Here is a 21,414-nt window from a genome sequence, read left to right on the forward strand (position 1 = left end):
TAGTACATTTCAGTCTAAAGCCATTGAGAGATATTGTCTCTATGGGATGACACATATTAAAAACGACCATGTTCAATTTCTTGTACAATATAGCATAGGTTTGAAGCTATATTTTCATATTGCATCAATTTTTAGCAATATACAGAAAAGACTCAATAAAATATCAGAATGTCACACATACTAAGGAAGTACATTTGATGCAATTTAGTTTTAGATACTTGTACTTTTTAGATAAAATTTGAGATGAGGCTTGGTGACAAATGTATTGTTTCAGCATTTTGGAAAATTTCATACCTCTTGGGATCAGATCTCATGGTCACTCCTATAAAGTGAAATGATTCAGGGAGTGAAGAACAGGGTAGGAAATAATTTTTATTTCTTTGGGGCTATTTTTTTCCACACTGAGGCGATTTTAGAATTTTAGGGGCTATTTCTGTCAGTTGAAGGGCTACTTTTAGGGGTAAAAAGTAATTGTGCAGTAAAGGCAAATATTATTATTCTGCCACATATAGAATATTGATTTTCTATAAAATAATCTTGAATATTGGGGCAACTCTAGAAAAGTATGCATTTGGGGGAATTTTGGGGCAATTTGGGCCGTCATGAGGGCGAAACCACCCATCGCTCTCACAAATTTCCTACGCTGGTGGAGAAAGTTCTTACAATTGTTTGCCAGTAAGCTGCAATCCAATGACCGAGATAATAATATATTTGTGAAGCTGTTTAAGAGATTTTGTTCCGATATGTATAAACCACTATAAAAGCATATTTCTTTCTGGCATTATGCATTACAGCCACTTTGGAAGTTGCTTGTAGATATGGTAAGTTTTTTTCTTATAATCTTTTGATAATAATGATGATGGTGATGAAGATGATGATGAAGATTTGAATGATGAAGATCGTGATGAGGAAGGTGGTCATGATGAGGGTGGTGGTGGTAATAGTGTTGCTGACGATTATGGGGATATACATGTAAAGACACCTATGAAAATGATTAGTATTACAGTGTCTGGAAAACTTACTTGTGTCAAGGTACCTATTATTCAATGAATAATGTATTGTACAATGTATATGCTTAGTATTACCCTCTTATTTCTTTCTGCTCTTCATTCCTTAGAGCCCTGAGCAACTGCTAAGCGTGATAGACTTCAGATACATGTGAGTTTCCTGATTTATGCAAAAAAAGTCTGTGCATTGATTTAAGTGATAGGATCAAAAGAGATCATTTAAATTCATCAGGATCTAAAAAAAAAATTGTTTCTCTCTGGCAGAGCTAATGCTTTAATCATAATTGGATACCTTCAGGTCAGACAGGAATCACCACAGATTTCTAAGCTAATTGGTCGCTCAATTGCTGTGATGATGACTACAGTATAGCGTCCAGTCTAGTCACTTTGATATTATGGAGCATTTAATGATGCTCATGAAATAGATTTTCAGTGTTTCCTCTTGAAACAGAATTGCATGCACTGACTGTGACACCTTGTAGGGCCCACAACTTTACCTAGGCAACCTACTTGAAAACTATTCAGACCTTTCACTTGATGAACCTTGCCATTTCATTGAAATCACTCTTATTATGTTATACTGAGTAAAAATCATTCTTTTCATGATTACTCGGGTATTAGGCAACTGTTTTCGTTATCAACGTACAGACCTCCAAACTGTGTTTCAATCGTCAGTGATGTGAGAGTTGACCTGATTTGAGCATTTCTATTGAAATTTTCATTCTATTTTCAGCTTTTTGTGCACTGTTCAGTATATGTGCAAAGATGTCTAAGCTTTTGCAATTTCAGCTATTTTTGCATGCAATCACCTCCTTGAATTATAAATGATTCTCTAATGACGTTTGTGTCAACCATTTTTCATGTATTTCCAGAACTGATGCACTGACAAAAGAAGAGGCCCTACAGATTCTGAAAGCCAATGAATCAACAAAAGCTGAAAGAGGTAGGAAAATGCCCACTTATGCATGTACCTTTACTTGGCTATGTCTTTTGTTTGTACATGTGTGGTACAGTAGTTGGCAAAACTATGCAACCTACCACCTCAAAACCAAATATGAGTTGCCATGAATATTTTTTGAGATTTTCATTGAGTTTTAACAATATAATAAAGTAGGGTGTTTGTCTAGCCCATGTATCCACCTTGATAGGTGCCCAAGGTGCAGCACATCCTAAGCTTTAAAATGATGTTACTTGTCAAAATTGATCAACAATAAACCTCACAAGTTCTTGATTGAATGCAGAAGTAATCCAGCCAGAGCTTCCAAAACTGTTTTTAAAAAACTGTTGTTTTCTATTCAACTTTACTTCAAATTTTGGCAGTGAAGGAGAATTACTATGACCTGCCACTACGAAAAATAACAATACACATGTAAGTCGCAAGGGAAGGTTCTCTATTATTTGCCAGAATGATAAGTTGGTCTTCAAGAAGTAAAAATAGTAAAATTAGCTTATTTGTAAGGTAATAGTTCTTATTCGTGCTTCAACTCCATTCCTTTCATCATAATACAGAAGCAGAGTTGATGAAGAATGGTTTCCCGGCGTACACCACATCGACTGCTTGGCTGGGATATTCTGATGAAACTTTGAAAAAGGTGAACATGTGGATATGTGTAATGAAACTAACATGTTTCCACAAGAAGGTTATGTTTAAAGACAATCTGCCAATATGATCCTTACCCAGGGTGCAATATTAATATACAGTGTTTATGAATGCGAATGTTATATTTTAATGGTCGCACGAATGATAAAGCATTGGATATTTGTTTTATACAACACACATTTTATAGATAGTCTGACTAGACCAAATAATCAAATCAGATCGAACGTGAGGCCTATGGAGGAATGGGAATACTGCAGGACTAGATCTGCTCGGGCGTAAATTTTGCCTTTTATTTTGCTGAATATCATTTTACCTGTGTGTGTGTATGAAGCACAGTGATGCTGGTAGGTGCATGCAGTTATCGAGGAGGCACAGGCCATGATAAGGCCGTTACATTTATTGGCCCGTATTCTGAAGTCAGGTTTAATTTAAACTCTGGTTTTAAGTTGTGGTTTAACTATAGAAAGCAAGTAATTACATAAATCTTTTAACAGTAGAGGTTCAATGTATAAGCTCATTTGACTCCCAAAACATTATTTAGTGCCTGGGAAGGATAAGTATGACAGTTGTCTTCACCATTCAAGAATTGAGTACTAAAGAGCACAGTAAACATGAGAAGCATTCACTGTAAACGAAATGTTGAAACATTTGGCTTCCCATGATTTTAGCTCAGAGCTAGACCATGGTCTAAGTTAAACCCAACTTCAGAATACGCACTATTGAGGTTTGGATCTATTCTATACAACTGCTGGTTGTCTTGCTGTAGTGTGCAAGATGTGTCTATTGCACAGCTTTCGTGCGTTGGCATTCTAGAGCTGATTCCTCTGAATGTCCTGTGACGCACATTCATCGAATCAGCTGTCAAGGATCTTTGTACATGTATATATTGAATAATTTGATACATGTTTATTACATATATTAGGCCTACATATTTCTATAGATCCAAATCAGTGGTAGGTCAAATAGCCATCACATGCAATAATGTATCCAGTATTAACTATGACAAAGAAATGTATGAGCCCATGCTGATGCACAAGCATAATAGATTCACTATTTCCCCAAACAATTGGGTCTATGAAATGCCTTGTAGGAGCTGATGATGGATACGTGCCTGACATGACTACAGAATTGTATTTGTTACAGTATATTGCAGGTTTGACGTCACCTCAGGTTTATAATGGTGTTGTGTTCAAAGAGCTAATGTCAATTTATAGTGTTTATCAGCTGAATTTTTTTTGTTTATGTGTATATGCATAGACCTGTTTTTTTTCTATTGTGATGTAGATGGATCAGGGGCCTGTTTCTTGCAACTGTTGTAACTTTGCCATTATGTCAACTACCATCATACCTTGATTATGATTGGCTGCTGAGCCCTGTTACCATGGTAGTTGCCATTATGGCAAAGTTAAAACAATTGCAAGTCCTATATGAAACGAGCCCCAAAGCTGCAGCAAGCAGTGTAAATTTATCATTAAGCCAATGTAGACTGGCAAATCTACATAAACAAAAAAAAAAACACATCACCTAGTATATCTTCTGCTAACTGATATTGATTTTATCCACTTCAGAGATGCAAGGCTGCGCTCAAAGACGGTTGGACCTGGTTTAAGATGAAGATAGGAGCCAGTTTAGAGGATGATATCAGGAGAGCTAAGATCATCAGGTCGGAGATTGGAGATGACAACATCTTGGTGAGGATTTTTGTCCAATAGTTTTGCTTATCTCAGGATTTTTCTCCTATGAATATGTTTCTTTCGTACTCTCTAGTTCCATATTTTTTGTGCATAGCAGGGAAAGAAATGCATGGGGGCTCAGGTCAAAGGCAATATTGCCCCCGATAGGCTCAAGAGCCCTGGAAAATAACAAAAATTACTCACGAAAATCCCCTATTCGTTTTCTGGTGGGGTTCTTTAACTTTTTATCACCATTGTAGATGTTTTTGACTTAAGCAGAACTGTACACATGACTGCTGACCCTTTCTTTTACTATATCCATATTTTATTTTTCAAAATAGAATCTGAAATAGAAATGCTATGAAAATTTAATTTTTCCCTACTGATCATGGGCCCAGCAGCCACTGTGCACAGTGTGCAGCGCCAAATCTTAAACACCCAACAGGGTAGTAGTAACTCTCATCTTTTTGTTAACGTCTTTTGGTCTGACGCTGCCGAGGCTTGAACTCCTAACCTCCCAGTTGTGAGACGGACGCTCTACCAACATAGCTAATACCCCGGTTATGAAATACCTTTTAGTAATAACAGTGGTTCTTGTTAGAATGCAATCCTAACATTCTGATTAAAGGCCCAGTCCCACAATACAGATGCGAAGAGGATGTAAAACAGAAAAAAAATTGTGCCATCCATCGGAAAACGCTATGCATCTGTTGTGTACTCTTTGCATACGTGCTTCATACGCTCTCTCCACCGAGCATCCGTTATTTGTGATTTCATCCGTTCCAAAAGTTTTGTGCAGCTCAAATTTTTTAGAACTTTTCGCGGTGTACGATGTAAATTTGCACCATATACGAGCAACAAACAAATATTCCATGTCCATTATCATCCGTTAAACATCCACTGTATCCTCTCTGCATCCTCTGGGCATCCTCGCAACTCAGATCCACTGAAGCTGAACAACAGAAAGAGGAAGGAAAGATAAGGTACATAGAACGTCTATACAGCGTTAGTAGCACGGAAATAGAAAGGATGTAAGCGTATGCATCCAGTAAATGTATTATTCAAAACCCACGGTAACCCCTTCAGAGCTGTCATTTGCTTCCATCCATTTTCATCTGCTAGGTTTCCGATGAACATCCGTTTAACATCTGCTCTACATACTACCCACATCCGTTCTTTTCTGTTATGTTTTCTGGAGTGGATGAAAACGGAGCCACTCCCAAAATTTTGCTCGTCCGCTCTGTCCTTAATACCTTTTGTGTCCATTAGCCAGGGGTACCAGGCCTTAAGATTTCATAAGAATACAGTGTATTTTATTTTCTATTTACATGTAGATGCTTGTTCACTTGAGAATTTCAGTCTACAAATAACAGTTTTCAATGAAGCTGATTGGGAATACAAATGATTGAGAATCTGTTTTGCATCTACTACCCAGTAGAGTTTCGCCAGCTTGGAGTAAACCTAATACAACATCCTTATGAAACACCAACCTGTGTCCCATCCCATAAATACTTGTCATATAAAAAATACACAATAACAGTTGAAAGCTATAAACAAATGAAATCAGTCATCTGATTGGGTGATGTTAAACTTGTTATAGATATTGTGAAATTGTAATGATAACAAGTGTTAGGAAATGGGCCCCAGGGCCCTGTCTTTAAATACAAAGAATTACGATTGATCTTATCATCTTAAACTATATATCGAAATCCAACAATTTCAACAAAATAAATTCTCCAAGAAATTTGCACAATGTCCTTTGAAAACAAAAAGAAGCACAGTGAATTTTCAAGGAAAAAATAAATGCATGAATATACATCATAGATAAAAATTTTTTGAACAAACATGCATAACAGATGTTGACGTTGCACGCTTTCCATAGTTTTGGTTGATCAGATCAATGGTAACTCTTTGTAAGACGGGGCCCAGGTCTATTATTACTCTGCATGACAGGCTCTTTCGATGTCTCGTTTTTATCTTACTGGTCTAGTTACCATAAGGAGTATCAATTATATGGTCTAATCATCACTTGGTCTAATTGCTATTTCTTCTAGTTACATTTTCAAATTTTGTGTTGGATAATGTGTTCGACAATGTGATTAATTGTCTTATCCATTGTCTTCATTCATTATGTACTCAGATGATGGACTGTAATCAGAGATGGGAAGTATCACAAGCCATAGACTGGATGAAAAGCCTAGCTGAATTCAAACCATACTGGATCGAGGAACCGATTTCACCTGACGATGTGCTTGGACATGCAGCAATTGCTAAGGTAAGGTCAGACTTTAATTTTTTTCATCCAGCCACATCCAGCTCATTTTCATTTATAAGTTCATATTCTAGAAGCTGTTGCTATTCTGTCCCTGAATGAAATAAATTCCCTCTGTCAAGTACATGTAGTACTAGTAGATGCAGTTGCACTTGACAGCTTCCTTTATCTCCTACAAAACCATTAGGAAAATTCCCTTCGCTCTTCATGAGGTGCATCAAAAATTCAATTTTATCTTCAAGGTTGCGGAGCCCTTTGAAGAATAAGAAGAAACAGATTTAATATTTTTTAACATAGTAAACACTGGAGTAATCATTTGTACTCTCTTGACAATAACTCAAGATGCTTGGTGTGATACTGCTGCACAAATCATCAGATATCATGAACAAAAGACCAAAAGTATCTGTGATATTATTAGTTTACCCTGATTCGTAAGAAGCAGCTCAATTCCTATTTGTAAGAATGCATTCTATTACTCAGGGATGCCACTTTTCCGTCTTTATACGGAATTCCGGCTTTTTCCCTGCTATCTGTCTTATTTCCGTATTACCGACTTTTCTTCCTGTTTTCTGTGTATTAAAAACCGGAAAGTCCTCCTTTTTCCCCCCTCACTCTCATGCATGTCGATCGACCGAGTGAGAGATATTTCCCTGAGATATTTGCTATTATTATAAACGCGCGCACTACCCACTACGTTCATTGAGTTATGCTTTTATCGAGGCTTTCTGATTATAATAAATCCTGGCCAATCAATGCGAGCAACAAGTTCCGAACGCACGCACATAGACAAGCGCAAAGCAGCAGCATGAATCGCGGTATAATAGCGACTGGTAAATACGTCTGTAAAGATGATGACGTCATCCAAGATGGCAACTTACGATGACCAACGAAGGAATCGTGGATGACTAAGTTTTGATCATAATTTGAAAGGAATTAGCGGTAACTGCGGTCTAAGGTACGATGTTTCTGAATTTTATATATTTTCTCGTAAGTTTCAATGTAATTATTTTTTTATAATGTGACATTTTATGTACCAAAAACGATCCGAAGATCGGGTTTCCGCTGAATGTTAGATCTAACGTTACTGCTGCATGCTGATACGGAACCCAGGGAGCTCCGGCCCGGAAAGTGAGCCGGAGCACCCTGGGTTAGCTGATACGTTGTCTTTATGTACGGGCCAACAACTCTTCAGTCTATGTATTGGTGAGTGGAGCCAACGCGGTTCAGCTGAACAACCAAAATACAGAGACTGAAGCTTTTGGTCTAGCGTTCTATGAGAAACACCCAACTACCTTCAGTTTTTCAAACCTAATTGACTTCAAAGTCATCGATCACAACAAGGTAAGAAGCCACTTGGTCCTCCCCCCTCCCCTGAATTTAAGGTGGGGGCGGAACCCCCCCTCCTAATTTTTTTTTTTTTTTTTTTTGCTTGTCCAATTTTTTACCTGTGTCCATCCAAAACTTAAGGTGGACCCCCCTAAATTTTTTTCTTTCTTGGACACTGTTCCGGCCCGCGATAAGTTTCAGTATTTTTGGAGGACACCTAGTGGCATCCCTGATTACTGTGTTCATGTAACGTTTTCAATATATAAATGAAATAAATCGCTACTTAAATGTGAAAAGCATTTCTTGGATAATTGAATTATGAAAATAGTTATAGTACAGCGCCTATCCCATTATGAGTATAATGTCTCTATTATTATTATTTCTTTCAACAGGCACTAAACCCATTAGGCATCAAGGTGGCGACTGGAGAACAGTGTCAGAACCGTGTAATGTTCAAGCAGTTCCTCCAGGCCAAAGCTCTTCAGGTCCTTCAGATAGACAGCTGTCGTATCGGAGGGGTCAACGAACTACTCGCTGTGATCCTCATGGCAAAGAAATTTGGAGGTTTGTGATATTACCTTATATTATTAACATATGGGAAGTACATGTAGTAAAGTATTACAAGTTGGTTTTCAATGTTGCAAGATTAGGCCCTAAATTTTGAGGAGGGGGGGGGGCATGGCCACTTTTTATGAGGCACATGCAGGAAAAAAGGCACAAAGTATCATCAAATCAGTTGACATGGATATTGAGGCTAATCTATATGATATAGAAGGAAGCAAAGTCCACATGATAAACATGACAAAATGATGGAAATAACAATCCAGTGATATGTAGAACAAGTCCAAGATCAACTGCATATTAACATATTTTCACAATGGATATGCGATCTTTTTTTCTGGGTGCATGCTAGAAATTGTATTTACAGCATTGAACTTCCCCAGCAAGAATTTAACTCTTTGTACACCACGTTCGCAGTCCAGTGGCGTAGCTACGGGGGGGCTTGGGGGGGCACGTGCCCCCCCTGAGATTTGGTGTGCCCCCCCAGGTGCCCCCCCTGAAAAAATTGGCAGAGCAAAAAAAAAAAAAAAGGGAGAAAGAAGAAAAGAAAAAAGGAAAAGAAGAAGAAAGACAGAAGAAAAAAGAGAAGAGGAAAATAAGAGGAGGAAGACGAGTGAATGAAATAATGTGAGGGGAAGACTTGCAACAACAAAATCTTTCATGTTACTATATAATATTTTTGCTTGCGCTTCGCGCCAGAATTGCCTGTTCGATGAGATTCATATCTTGCCCAATAGGCTGATATGGAGCTAGTTTTGAAGTCAATATACAAAGCATATTTTCGCTCAAACATCGAGCTTTCATTATTTTTTTTCATTTACAAATTTAAGTGCTCTGTAAAATGTCTGTTTTATGGTCTAAATATTATCAGCATTTTAAGCTCACGCTGCTTGGTCACATTGTTTGATTTGCCAAGTTCATATTGTCTACGTGTATTCCATAATGTTCCATTAAACAAATGTATTCAGAATGCCCAGGTCTAAATCTAAAACATGCGCGATAGCCTGCATGTTCTTTATTTAAAATGTAATTAGATTATCCAGTTTCACATCAGAATATCAATAATTGTCTGCTCACGCTTCACGATCGCATTATTAATGATACCCAATTAACTATATCCCATTTATGATTTACAAAATATGAATAGAGTGTCCCGCTTTTAGGTCTAAAATCTCAATTTTCTTCCCCTCGCGCTTCGCGCTTGCATCAATTGTTTAGTTACATACCTATCCCATTTATTGATACAAAAAGTGCTTAGAATGACAATTTTTTAGGTCGGAATGTCAATAAAAATTGCTCGCGCTTCGCGCTCGCATTATTGAAATATATACCGTCTTCGTGGGTAACTGTAAGCAGTCAGGTCCCTTTTCGATAATGCTAGAACAGTTAATAAAAATTTCTGCTCGCGCTTGGCATTCGCAGTAACCATCTAGTTACGTACGAATCTTGGATCACACATAACATTGCCCAGAATATTAAATTTTCAGGACAAAATACATGAACGTTAAAAAAAAAAATCGCTCGCGCTTCGCGCTCGCACTTTTTATAAGGCTTATGAAATTATTTCATGTTTATGTTGTTTTATAAGAATAAAACTAAGAAGTGACTGATCGGGGAAATATAGGTGAATATAATTTCGGGCCCCGTCCCCTATTGGCGAAAGTGGGATCCGCCCTTGTGACACATACACACACACCGGAAAAAATGGTGCCCCCCCCCCCTGAAAAAGCAAGGACCCCCCAGTGCCCCCCCAGGAAAAAAATCCTAGCTACGCCACTGGTTCGCACAAATGCCGTCTTCGCAATGAGGCATTGTTATTACAGATCATAGCGGGCAGCAATTCATTGTGTGCACTATTTTATACTGTGTTTACTTCTCATGCTTTGAAGGATGAAGGAAAAGATTCATAAAATGAGGGAAAGAGCAGGTGGGAAGAAAAAAGATTTATAAAATTGATGAAATATAGCGGGAACGTGAAGGAAAAGATTCATAAGATGAGAGAAAGGAAGAGTCTGCATGGAAACGTAGAGAATTATTTATGAGAGCAAGATACAGGGTTCCCAGCCCATGAGAGAAATCAGGGAAAATTATTTTACTTTTTTCCTGTCAGGGAAAAATTAGGGAATTTGAGAAAAAATACCTCAAATCAGGGGAAAATGCCTCAAATGAGGAAAAAATCAGAGAATTTTCATCAGCCCAAAAGTCGAAAACACGGTTGTCAGTCAGACTCTTGTTTATATTTTGTTGCACATCAAAACAACATCCATTGAATGACTGGTTATGGTGGTTTTTTAGTGTTTACTAATTAGTTTTACATTGTTTTTATACTGAAAATACATGTAATTCACTGCAACAACTAAGAAAACATGCGAAAACTGGGAATGGGTTTAAATGATTATCAGGGAATTTTTAAACTTCATCAGGGAAAAATCAGGGAATTTTGTTTTCTTGAAAAGCTGGGAACCCTGAAGATGTATTGAGCTTTATTCGGGGGGGGGGGGGGGTTGCGATTTTTTATTATAAACTTGATGTTGTTTTCTTCCATCAATGTGCCTTGTTTTGCCATCTATCCCTTTGCAACATGTACCACAAGTTTTGCATTGTTTACATAACTGCACTCTATCACATTCCCATGACTTATAGTGGCAGAAATGTAGCCCTAACCATGAATACAAGAGAAGAGTTTGAGGTGGTGATGACAAAGATAGTAAACAGTGATACAAGTTATATACTAAGTCTCTAAGAATGAATGAAAATGAGGATAAAACGGATGAATACAGATGTATAAACATGCCAGAATTATGTCACTGAAGAATTAAAAAAAAATGTTAGAATCTTTCTCTCTTTCCTCATGTATTAATCCATTTTCTATTCATTTCAATTATGAAGCTCTTTCAAAATAATGTACACTGACAACAATTCACATATTACGTGGAGAAGGTTTACGGTTCATCATATGTAATGTGAAGAAGGGAAGGAAATACAGGCAGAAAGATTGAAATTGAAAGACGAGGTAGACAAGATAGGATGAAAAGAGGAAAAATGCTACCGCCGACAACCAAGACCGCCGCTCCGCCGACACCCAAGCCTGCAGCTCCGCCGACGACCAAGCCCACCACAACCCAAACCGCCACATCCCCCACACCTGAAATCGCCGCACCGCCGAGAAAACAATGCCGCTATAATCTCCGCCCACGCCTACCAAACATACACCAAGGAACTTCACAGCCGACCCGACCCACCGCCAATCCATCCGACGTCCGCACTCACACCCACGAACTTCTCGGAGTCACAGCGCCACCACCGACAGCCCTGCCGCCGACCCGACCGGCCACCGATTCCTCCGACGTCCGCATTCTCGCCAAATATACACCGCGCTCGTTTTCCTTCACTTCATCCTGCTACTACTCAAACCATCGCTATTCAAGCCATATTCAGCTCATCTCATCTGGTTTAGTCCTTTTCAGGACTTCACTCACTTTCACGAAAGAATACTTCTAATTTCCTCTTTTCATCCTATCTCGTCTTTTAATTTCAATCTTTCTGCCTGTATTTCCTTCCCTTCACATTACACATGGTGAACTGTAAACCTTCTCCACGTTATAAACTCCACCATGCAAACCTACAAAGATCATCTAATTCACATATTATATTTCAAGATTTACCTTAATGTATATGAAAACCGTCGCGTCATATTCAAAATACATTTTTTTTTTGGGGGGGGGGGACATGAGCAAAAAGATAGAGCTTACGGTGGTCAACACACATAAAGTAAATGTCAAGCTATTAAAAAATATAATACAATCAACATGTCCATGTACTGGTACATGTATGTCTGATATGCATAACAGTAAACAGTACATTGTTGAAAGAAAAAATCAATAAAGAGCTCTTCATTCTATAAGGCTGTCTAATAGGGCAACAAAAGAAAAATGAACACACCCAAGATTTTCCCTTTCACTCCCAGCTATAAAGCTGCAAAGCAGGATGTTGATAATGACCAGATCATGGTGGATTTCAATGGGGAAGGTGACCCCATTGTGAAGGTGGGCTGACCAGTGGAGTGATTTCAATGGGAGAGATTATACCCATTGTTGAGGATGACTAATTGGGATACTTTGATGTTTCTTCTCTTTTAAACTTTTTTTTTTCAATATCTAAGACTTTTCATCGTCAGCATGAGAGTATGGGGTATCAAAAGAAAGGTTATAACATTTTCCTCATACATGTAGTCTTGGTTTTAAAACATTTTCTCACTGATAAACAAGACATTCCAGAGAAGAAAAAAATTGCAATATATAGTAAATATTATTTCAAATGCGATAACTCCAAATACATGTATAACAAGTGAGGTATCATAGAAAGATTATTTTCTACTCTAAAACTTTGCTACACAATATTTTTGTTATGATCAAGCAGTAAAGAGTTCAAGCAAGTTGATTTATGAGTCTTGAGAACGATCTACCAAAAATGCGCATCCCTGAAATAATGTGGCACAGGCAAGTTTTTTAAGTGGCACATAAAGAGTTAACATTCCATTCCACTGCCCAAGGTGTATCAGATTAAAAATGCAAGTAGGATTAGAAATCAAAGGAGGTGAGGTATTTGTTCATATTTCATCATAACTGTGCGATGGATCAGTGATGGCCCAGAGTCGATGGCCAACAAGGAGTAGATCGGATGACAGGTTTGAATCCCTCTGGTTCCAAGATTTTGTGGACTTATTTTCATTTTAGATCGATTAATATGCGATCTTATTTCCTGGTTGCAAGCCAGAAATTGTATCTACAGTATCAAACTTTCCCAGTGGTCACTTAACATTCTACTGCATAACACTGTTTAGAACTTTCTATATTACGCACATTATGCATTTACATATAACACTGTTGTGAACTTCATGTACATGTATGTTACAATGCATGTCACTGGTATACATGTACTTGTACTGACAGGGCTCCACACTAACCCTTTTTTTTTACTGGTCCAACAAATTCATGTCGGACCAGTAGATTCCCAGTTTTTCCATTTCTTACTAGTCCGAACCTGAAATATACTAGTCCCCCAAAATAAAGAAAAACATAAAAAAGACTTGAGTTTATTTTGCTCTCTTAATTTTATTGCCCCCCCCCCCCCAAAAAAAAAAAAAAACATACCAGTACAATCAGTACACTCACATAATATATTTCACAAGCGCCATTTCTCAATAACAGAGCCATTTTTTAATTCACAAAAGAGGAGAAAATATCATTTGTATCAGTTTGATATATTTCTTACTGGTCATATTGGACCAGTAAATCTGGCTATTTCTGAAAAGTTACTGGCCCGACAGCAATTTTTACTGGTCTGGGACTGTCGGACCAGTGCCAATGTCATGCACTGATGTACACCCTATTTTATTTTTAGTCTCTAATCATTTAAACTCTTGATCTTTATTTCCCTTGGCAGTACCTGTATGCCCACATGCTGGTGGAGTGTTGCTATGTGAGCTGGTGCATCATCTCAGTATGTTTGACTATGTATGTGTATCAGGAACTAAAGAAGGAAGGTAGGTACCAGTCTTCAATTTGTATTTTGCACATGGTTTATGCTTACTTGAGGGTGTCTGCACCAGCCGAGTTTTCAAATTAGCGTGCTATTTCTGATCCGGCAAACTATCCCGATCTGAACAGTCTAGAGATTATTTGTAATGGAGACACAAATTTCACGCTAGTTTGCTGGATTAATCTTGAGATAACAATCCCAAGTCAAGTTGGGATTATTTGCAAAAATTTACAAAACATCCTGCTAATTCGCAGGATCAGACGCATTCGGGATTATTTATTCATGGCGTCACACCATAATGCATTGATGCCTCGCTCGAGCACGAACCACTCTTCTTGCGATGGTGGAGACGGGGTTTCCTGAATCTCGAGATTAATCGCAAAGAGGGCTGATCGGTCTAAAATCTTGAGATGGAGCAAACTCGGGCTGGTGCAGCACCGCCTTTGGTTTACAAACGGTTGGTCTATTTCTCATTGGTCGGTATTATAAACTCGGGTTTCATTTAAACTCTTGACTAAAGTTATGATTAACCTATGGATAGCAGATTGTGACAGGTATCTGTGACAGTGCAAGTTTAATTTGTCAGCTCATTCGACACTCAAATCATTCATAACTGACTGGGAAGAATTTCTGAAATGGTTCTCTCCATCATGAAAACATGAGGAAAAAAATCAAGTAAAGATAGGAAACATATATTAATAATGCAATTTCAAATTTTTGGCTTCCTGTAATTTTATCCTAGAGTTAGACCATGGCCTAAATGTAACCGGTTTTTGGAATACAGTCCATTTAATGTAATACCATATAAACCCATCTGGTTGGTGTTTCATAAAGCTATTTGTAAGTTAAGAGCGACTTTAAGAACGACTGGTGATCCTTTCTTACGCGCTAAACCATCTCCAATGAATATACCATTTACCATAAGAAAGGATCACCAGTTGCTCTTAAAGTCACTCTTGACTTACGAACAGCTTTATGAAACACCCACCAGGTTAACTATCGATTTGGTCTATTGCCATTCGATCTTCACTTACACCTAGTCTAATAATTTTCATTTTGTCTAATGCCAACATGGTTTAATTTCATTTCCAAATTAACTGCTTATTCTGTTTCACATAATGAAGTTAAATATTGTTTGTAAGCAGATCACTTAATCATAATGACTAGGTGGTGTAAGACCAAGCGGATAGCCTTACTGGAAATTAAAATGGAAAATAGGCTAAAAAGCAATCAAGGCATCAGTCAAATTTCATCTCGTTCAAACTTGCCAATACTTGGAGAAAAAAATATAATTCGTACCTGATGTTTTCGGCATCAACTAGTTGATTGATGAGTGGTATAAGAGGTACAAGTGGAGTATAAATAAAACACTGAAGACTTGCTCTTTCTTTTTTTAAATTAAAACATAAAATTTAATAATCTTTTAATATTAACCCTCACTAATTGGAATACTTTTTTCAAGAAAAAAATACACGGGGCTGGGGTGATTTAGCCCCCAAAATGCTCAAAAGAGCCCTTGAAACTAAAAAAAGGGGAGCCCTTGAAAATCCCTATTTACTGCAATGTTAAAGCTTATTCAATGTTGCAGATTTAGGCAGTTGGTTGTAAAAAGTTCATTTTTTGCCTTACCATTTAAAAAAAAATTATATATGCACAGTATAGGAAGAATGTAATGTTCTAAGGCTGTGATGGGTTGAAACGTTCATGGATTGAAGTAGAAAAAAATGGGTGTCAAAAATACAAAAAAAGGTTTCTTGTTTCAAGGTAGTGAACGTGCACGTGAGAACATAATCAATGAATATGCAATTTATTTTCATATGTGTGTTTATCCGATTAATTTCCACAGGGTGATTGAATTTGTAGATCATTTGAGGGAGCATTTCAAGTACCCTTCTATCATCAAGAATGCTTCCTACATGCCACAGAAGGTGAGTGTACCTTTTTATTTTTAAATTTATTTGTTTAATTCATATCCAACATAAAATATGAAAATAAATGCAAATCACATAATCATACAAACAATATAAATTTAAATATATCCATAATATATTTCTCATGAGTAAACAAAACAAAATATAAGAGCAAGTTATATACACATTATCAGTATCTGTGGAAATGGTGGATCCAAAAATCAATAATTTCAGTGGTTTGATTCATTGTTTTATTTACTTTTCTTTCTTTTCAAGTGGTCTTTCTATGTAGTTTATCATGTTTCTCTGTTGTCTTTGTGTCATATTGTTCTTGCTTTTAATAGTTGATATTAATTTTAATCAAGAGCAATTAGTATTTTAAAATTTCAAGTTGGGCAGTTTACACGTACACATGTACCTACATTTTCAGTTCACAGTCTTGAAATTAATATTTTAGGGGTCATTGTGATGGACATGTAATCAATTCATTTTATTTCATTTTGTTTCCTCTTATTGTGTTTATTACCATTTCTAACAGTACTTATAATCAAGATTTTGTAATGTCTTTGAATCTAATAGATCCCAGGGTATTCAACAGAACTCAAGCAAGCCAGCTTAGATGACTATGTCTACCCGGAGGGGCGAATGTGGCAGCAACTTGCTAAGGAAGGCAAGGTCAAGTTGTAAGCAACGATTGTCAAGTTTGCCAGATTGGTAACATTTGAATTAGCAGTGTTAATTCTATCTTAACAGGGCTATTTCAGACCAACATATACTGGGGGGTCAAATTGACCCCCCCCCCCTCAGATCTCGGCCGTTGATTGCGCGGTCATCGCGAAAATTTGCATGCGCGTACAGCCAGATGTAAACTATAAGACTGTATAGTAAAATTTTCAAAAAATTAATTGCTTATATTTTTTATTAACTAAATATGCAAATAAGAATATGAAATTTGCCCTAATTTGTTTTTTTGTGTATGTTTTTGCCTTTAACTCAATTTATATAGCTAGTAGAATGCTAATTTTGGTGAACATACAGATTTGTACATTTCAAAAAAAGTCTCCCCAAAATTGCCGAAAAATTATTAATTTCCTATGTATTTTATTGTTTTTTAAATTCTTATATATTTCTATGTTTTTTTAAACCTTTGTTTTTTATTGTTTTTTTCGATGAACTTTGTCGGGGACCCTTTTGCGATCATAAATAACATAAAATAAATCCATCTAAACCAACAAAAATAAAAACAATCTTAAATTTATGATTTTTAGTTCAAAAACACAATTTGCTTTGACCTTGTACACGTAATCACGTTTTTTGAGCAATTTTGGGACCAACATGCGCTTACAAAATATTGCTTAATTTCAGAACCACTTTCGGGGGCATCGTAAATGTGGTCCCAAAAGATGCGCAAGACTTGAAAGTAAAAAGTCAGCGAGCGGCGCGGTAAAAAAATTGTGCGCATCGGCGTAGTGGCAACATTTTTCAAGTTTAATAATGGTAAAATTTAATAAGGGTAAAAGGTATCAGAATATGATGGCAAGTAACATACAGTACATAAAAAGTTGAGACACAGCATGGCCTTTTTTGTTAAGATGATTAGCCTGCTTTGGGCTGTAGGGAAATATTACAACACTAAGTGAAATAAATTCCATATTTGTGTTATATTTAAGTGGGACCATAAAACAAAATAATATCACAAAATGGTGTATACATGTATTTATAAATTGCTATATCTGTGTGTGTGTGTGGGGGGTTGAGTTAGATGTATTCTCATGCAATGTCTCTTATCTGTTTGACAAATCTACATTGTAGTGTCCTCATGTACTCTTAGCTACATTGGAGCAGTTACAAATTGATTTAAAGGTTTTAAGGTTCAAGCTCTGGTCATGTCTTCCGGATGGTGACAATGAATATCTCCCTCAGACCAAGATTTTAAATGAATGCCGGATCGATGCATTGTCTATAAAAAAAAATCAATTACAGGCGTGCACACATACAACACAGTATTAGATAACTCATTTTGGTCTTCCAAGTAATTGTGTTATATTCAGGAGAACAGTTGTATTTCTTGGAGCAGGCAATGAATCTTCTTTCAAAATTGGAGTAGTGCCAAGTCAGTGATAGTAGGTGATGTGGCAAATATTGAGGGTGGGGCTGGTGGCCTCCAACCCCCCCTCCCCCTCCCAAAAAAGACACTTTAGGACTGTTAAAAAAAATTTGCTAATTTTAAACTGAAATTTATATGCTCAAACATTATACAATATGATTGTTCAAACAGTTTTTGATAGTTTTTAATCATGAAAATATTAAGATGAATATAAGATTTTATTGAAATTTAGTAATGTACATTGTACATGTATATGTATTCTTGTGAATCTGTGTTTATTTTATGTATGAAAGTGAAGTTTGAGTTGAATGTGTTTTGTTTTGTTTTGTTATGTTTTTGCTTGTTTATGTATGCAAAAAAAATTGTTATCAAGAAACTTATCTTTATTATAGAGAGGAAAGGAATGTATATGCGGGGAAAAACAGAGACATTATTGTAGATAAAATTGTATAGAAATGTTTATCTTTGCCAAGGATTGAGTTACTGTATCTTTTTATGCAGCATAATATGCTGCATGAAAACTAAAGAAATAGAAGGCTTTTTGGTTTGGGTTTTTAGCTCATCCGGCCCGAAGGGCCTGATGATCTTATGCTGTGGCGTGGTGTCCATCGTCTGTCGTCCATCCACAATTTCAAAATGCTTCTTCTTCGCCATTTCAGGTCCAATTTCAATTTTGTTTGCTTTATATGATAGCACTAGGTGGGGGATTCAAAACTTCTACACAGAATATTGAAACTCATTAAATATGCTAATTTATGAGCATTTTTCAAAATCTACATAAAATGCTTCTTATTTGTTGACCGATTTTGAATTTTTTACTTCCATCTGGTAGAGCTTCATGAGGTTTACCAAACTTCTACACAGAATTTAGAAATTTTGACTAGAACAATTTTTATGCTAATTTATGCGAAATTGATCTATGCATATTTTTAGAAATTCACATAAAATGCTTCTTCTTCTTTATTTGTTGACCGATTTTGATTTTTTTTCTTTCATATGGTAGAGCTTCATGAGGTTCACCAAACTTCTACACAGAATTTTTAAATTTGGAATGGAAAATTATGCTAATTTATGCAAAATTCATAAATCACAGAAAATGCCTCTTGTTTGTTGACTGAATTTCAAAATGCTTCTTCATTGTCATTTCAAGTCTGATTTCAATTCTGTTTGCTTTATATGATAGCATTAGGTGGGGTATTCAAAACCTCTACACAGAATTTTGAAACTCATTAGATATGCTAATTTATGCATATTTTTAAAAATTCACATAAAATGCTTCTTTGATTGTTGACCAAATTTGATTTTTTTTTTCCTTCCATCTGGTAGAACTTCATGAGGTTCACCAAACTTCTACGCAGAATTTTGAAATTTTCAGCAGAAAATTATTTATGCTAATTTATGCGAAATTTATTTATAAATCACAGAAAATGCCTCTGCTTTATTTGTTGACCGATTATGATTTTTTTTCTTCCATCTGGTAGAGCTGCCTGATGTTCACCAAACTTACACAAAATTTTGAAATTTTGTCTAGAAAATTATTTATGCTAATTTATGCAAAATTTATTCAGAAATTAAAAAAAATGTTTTTTCTTCATTTGTTGATCAATTTCAATTTTGTTTGCTTTATATGATAGATCAAGGTGGTGATACAAATTTTCAACACATAATTTTGAAACTCATTGAATATGCTAATTTATTCATATATTTTCAAAACTCACAAAAAAAACTTTTTTATTTGTTGAATTTTGATAATTTTTCCATCTGAGAGCTACATGAGTTTCACCAAGGTTCTGCATAGAAATTTTGACTAGAAAATCATTTATGCTTAATTTATATGAAATTTATTCATAGATCACAAAAAATGCTTCTTTGTCATTTTATTATCAATTTCAATTCTCTATCCTCAGTTTATGTCACCAATATAATTCACTACATTGTCAACTGGGCTGAAATTAAAATTGTGTTAAATTTTGTTGCGAGATGCCGGATGAGCTCCACATCATTGATGTGCTAGTTTTATCATTTGATTATGCAACTTTTAACTAGAAAAGAAATGCACTAGTTCCTTGAACATTAACCTCAGCTTGATAGCTAAGTGCATTTTAGCATTGAAAAAAATGGAAGTTTACTAGTACCTACTGTTTTCACACCTGGGTGGAGAGTGGCAAAATAGGCTAATGCAGATACTACCAACCATTATGTGTTTGGTAAAATTACACGTATTGCATTGTTGCTACCATATTCCAGCATTCCTTTTTTTTTCTCTCTTAGCTTACGATTTTCTATTTAAAAAAAAAAGTTTCATAAGTCGTACGAAGAGGCAATTGGATGCAATGCTTACATGAATTATCAAACATAATACATTTCATATAATGAAACATAAGAAAGAAAATTGACATGTTTTTCATAATCTGGTTTAAAACATTGCTGTGACTTGAACAAACTTATCTTGAGATATTTCTATGGATACCATTAATGAATGCCAGATAATTTCGGGTTATGATTTTTATTAATTGATTTAAGATCATGAAGATTGTATAATGTATGACATCAATATAGTTGTATTGAGTTGAGCTTTGATACAGAGTATTACATTGAGTTCAATCCTATTTAGATATATCATTATTTTTCATAAAAATATGTATACTTAACATTCTGTGACTGCTGAAGAGATGCCCTGTCATTTCTCGGAAATACAAGATACTAAACATTCCAAAAAATAGAAAATGATATATCATTATTCTGTAGAAAAAATAAGAAACTGCTCATTCACAAATTGTGTTGCTTGTGAAGTAAAACAGTACTTTGATATGCTTAACTGTGTGCATATTTAACAAATTATGTTCCCTTCACTTAAGTTTAGCTATGAAGAGAAACTACTTGTCAAATGTCAGGAGAGATTAAGTTTTCTCTTCTTTTTTTGGAATGAATTTGTTCTGTAAGTGTGATTTTTAAGTTACGTATTACATGAGAAAAACTATTATGTCTAATGTTGTATATTGCATGTTTTTCATTTTGTTTTGTAATTTTTGTGTTTTTATGATGAAGTGCCAAGAAAATATTTTATATAGAAATATATATTCAAGTTTAATACATATTTGAAAATAAAAACCATGGGAACTATATCATGGTAATAACATTTCTTGGTTCTGTTTTATATGTAATGTGTGTGTTTTTCCTCATTAAATTTTTCTGTGAAGCACTTGTGATCCACAAAATTATTCAACTAATACAAGAAATGGGAAATGATGAAAAATAATGTACCGTATTATTTAATTCAACACAAAATGACGTCTCCATTAGGACGTCTCTGAATCCCCCACCCCCGTCAAAATCAGATATGATGGAGAGTATAAAACAAAAATTATTTAAGCATTTCTTATACAATGAATGGGCTGAACCTTTCAGGGTCTAATT

The 21,414-nt window shown here is 35.8% G+C and overlaps 1 protein-coding gene across 2 annotated transcripts in view; it reads left to right on the plus strand.

Annotated features, from left to right (window-relative positions):
• The window catches only part of LOC129280965 (mitochondrial enolase superfamily member 1-like), a 37,514-nt gene extending 16,374 nt beyond the window's left edge, over positions 1–21,140 (plus strand). For both annotated transcript variants that reach the window (XM_064111922.1, XM_064111921.1), the window contains exons 6-15: positions 795–821; positions 1,118–1,158; positions 1,880–1,950; positions 2,517–2,599; positions 4,176–4,298; positions 6,421–6,555; positions 8,271–8,442; positions 13,885–13,984; positions 15,827–15,908; positions 16,470–21,140. In XM_064111922.1, the coding sequence (XP_063967992.1) occupies positions 795–821; positions 1,118–1,158; positions 1,880–1,950; positions 2,517–2,599; positions 4,176–4,298; positions 6,421–6,555; positions 8,271–8,442; positions 13,885–13,984; positions 15,827–15,908; positions 16,470–16,577 (942 nt within the window). In that variant the 3' untranslated portion in view covers positions 16,578–21,140. The remainder of the gene's footprint in view (positions 1–794; positions 822–1,117; positions 1,159–1,879; positions 1,951–2,516; positions 2,600–4,175; positions 4,299–6,420; positions 6,556–8,270; positions 8,443–13,884; positions 13,985–15,826; positions 15,909–16,469) is intronic.
• The last annotated feature ends 274 nt before the right edge of the window (positions 21,141–21,414 follow it).

This window comes from Lytechinus pictus, chromosome 17, assembly GCF_037042905.1.
Source record: "Lytechinus pictus isolate F3 Inbred chromosome 17, Lp3.0, whole genome shotgun sequence".
Classification (NCBI taxonomy): Eukaryota; Metazoa; Echinodermata; class Echinoidea; order Temnopleuroida; family Toxopneustidae; genus Lytechinus; species Lytechinus pictus.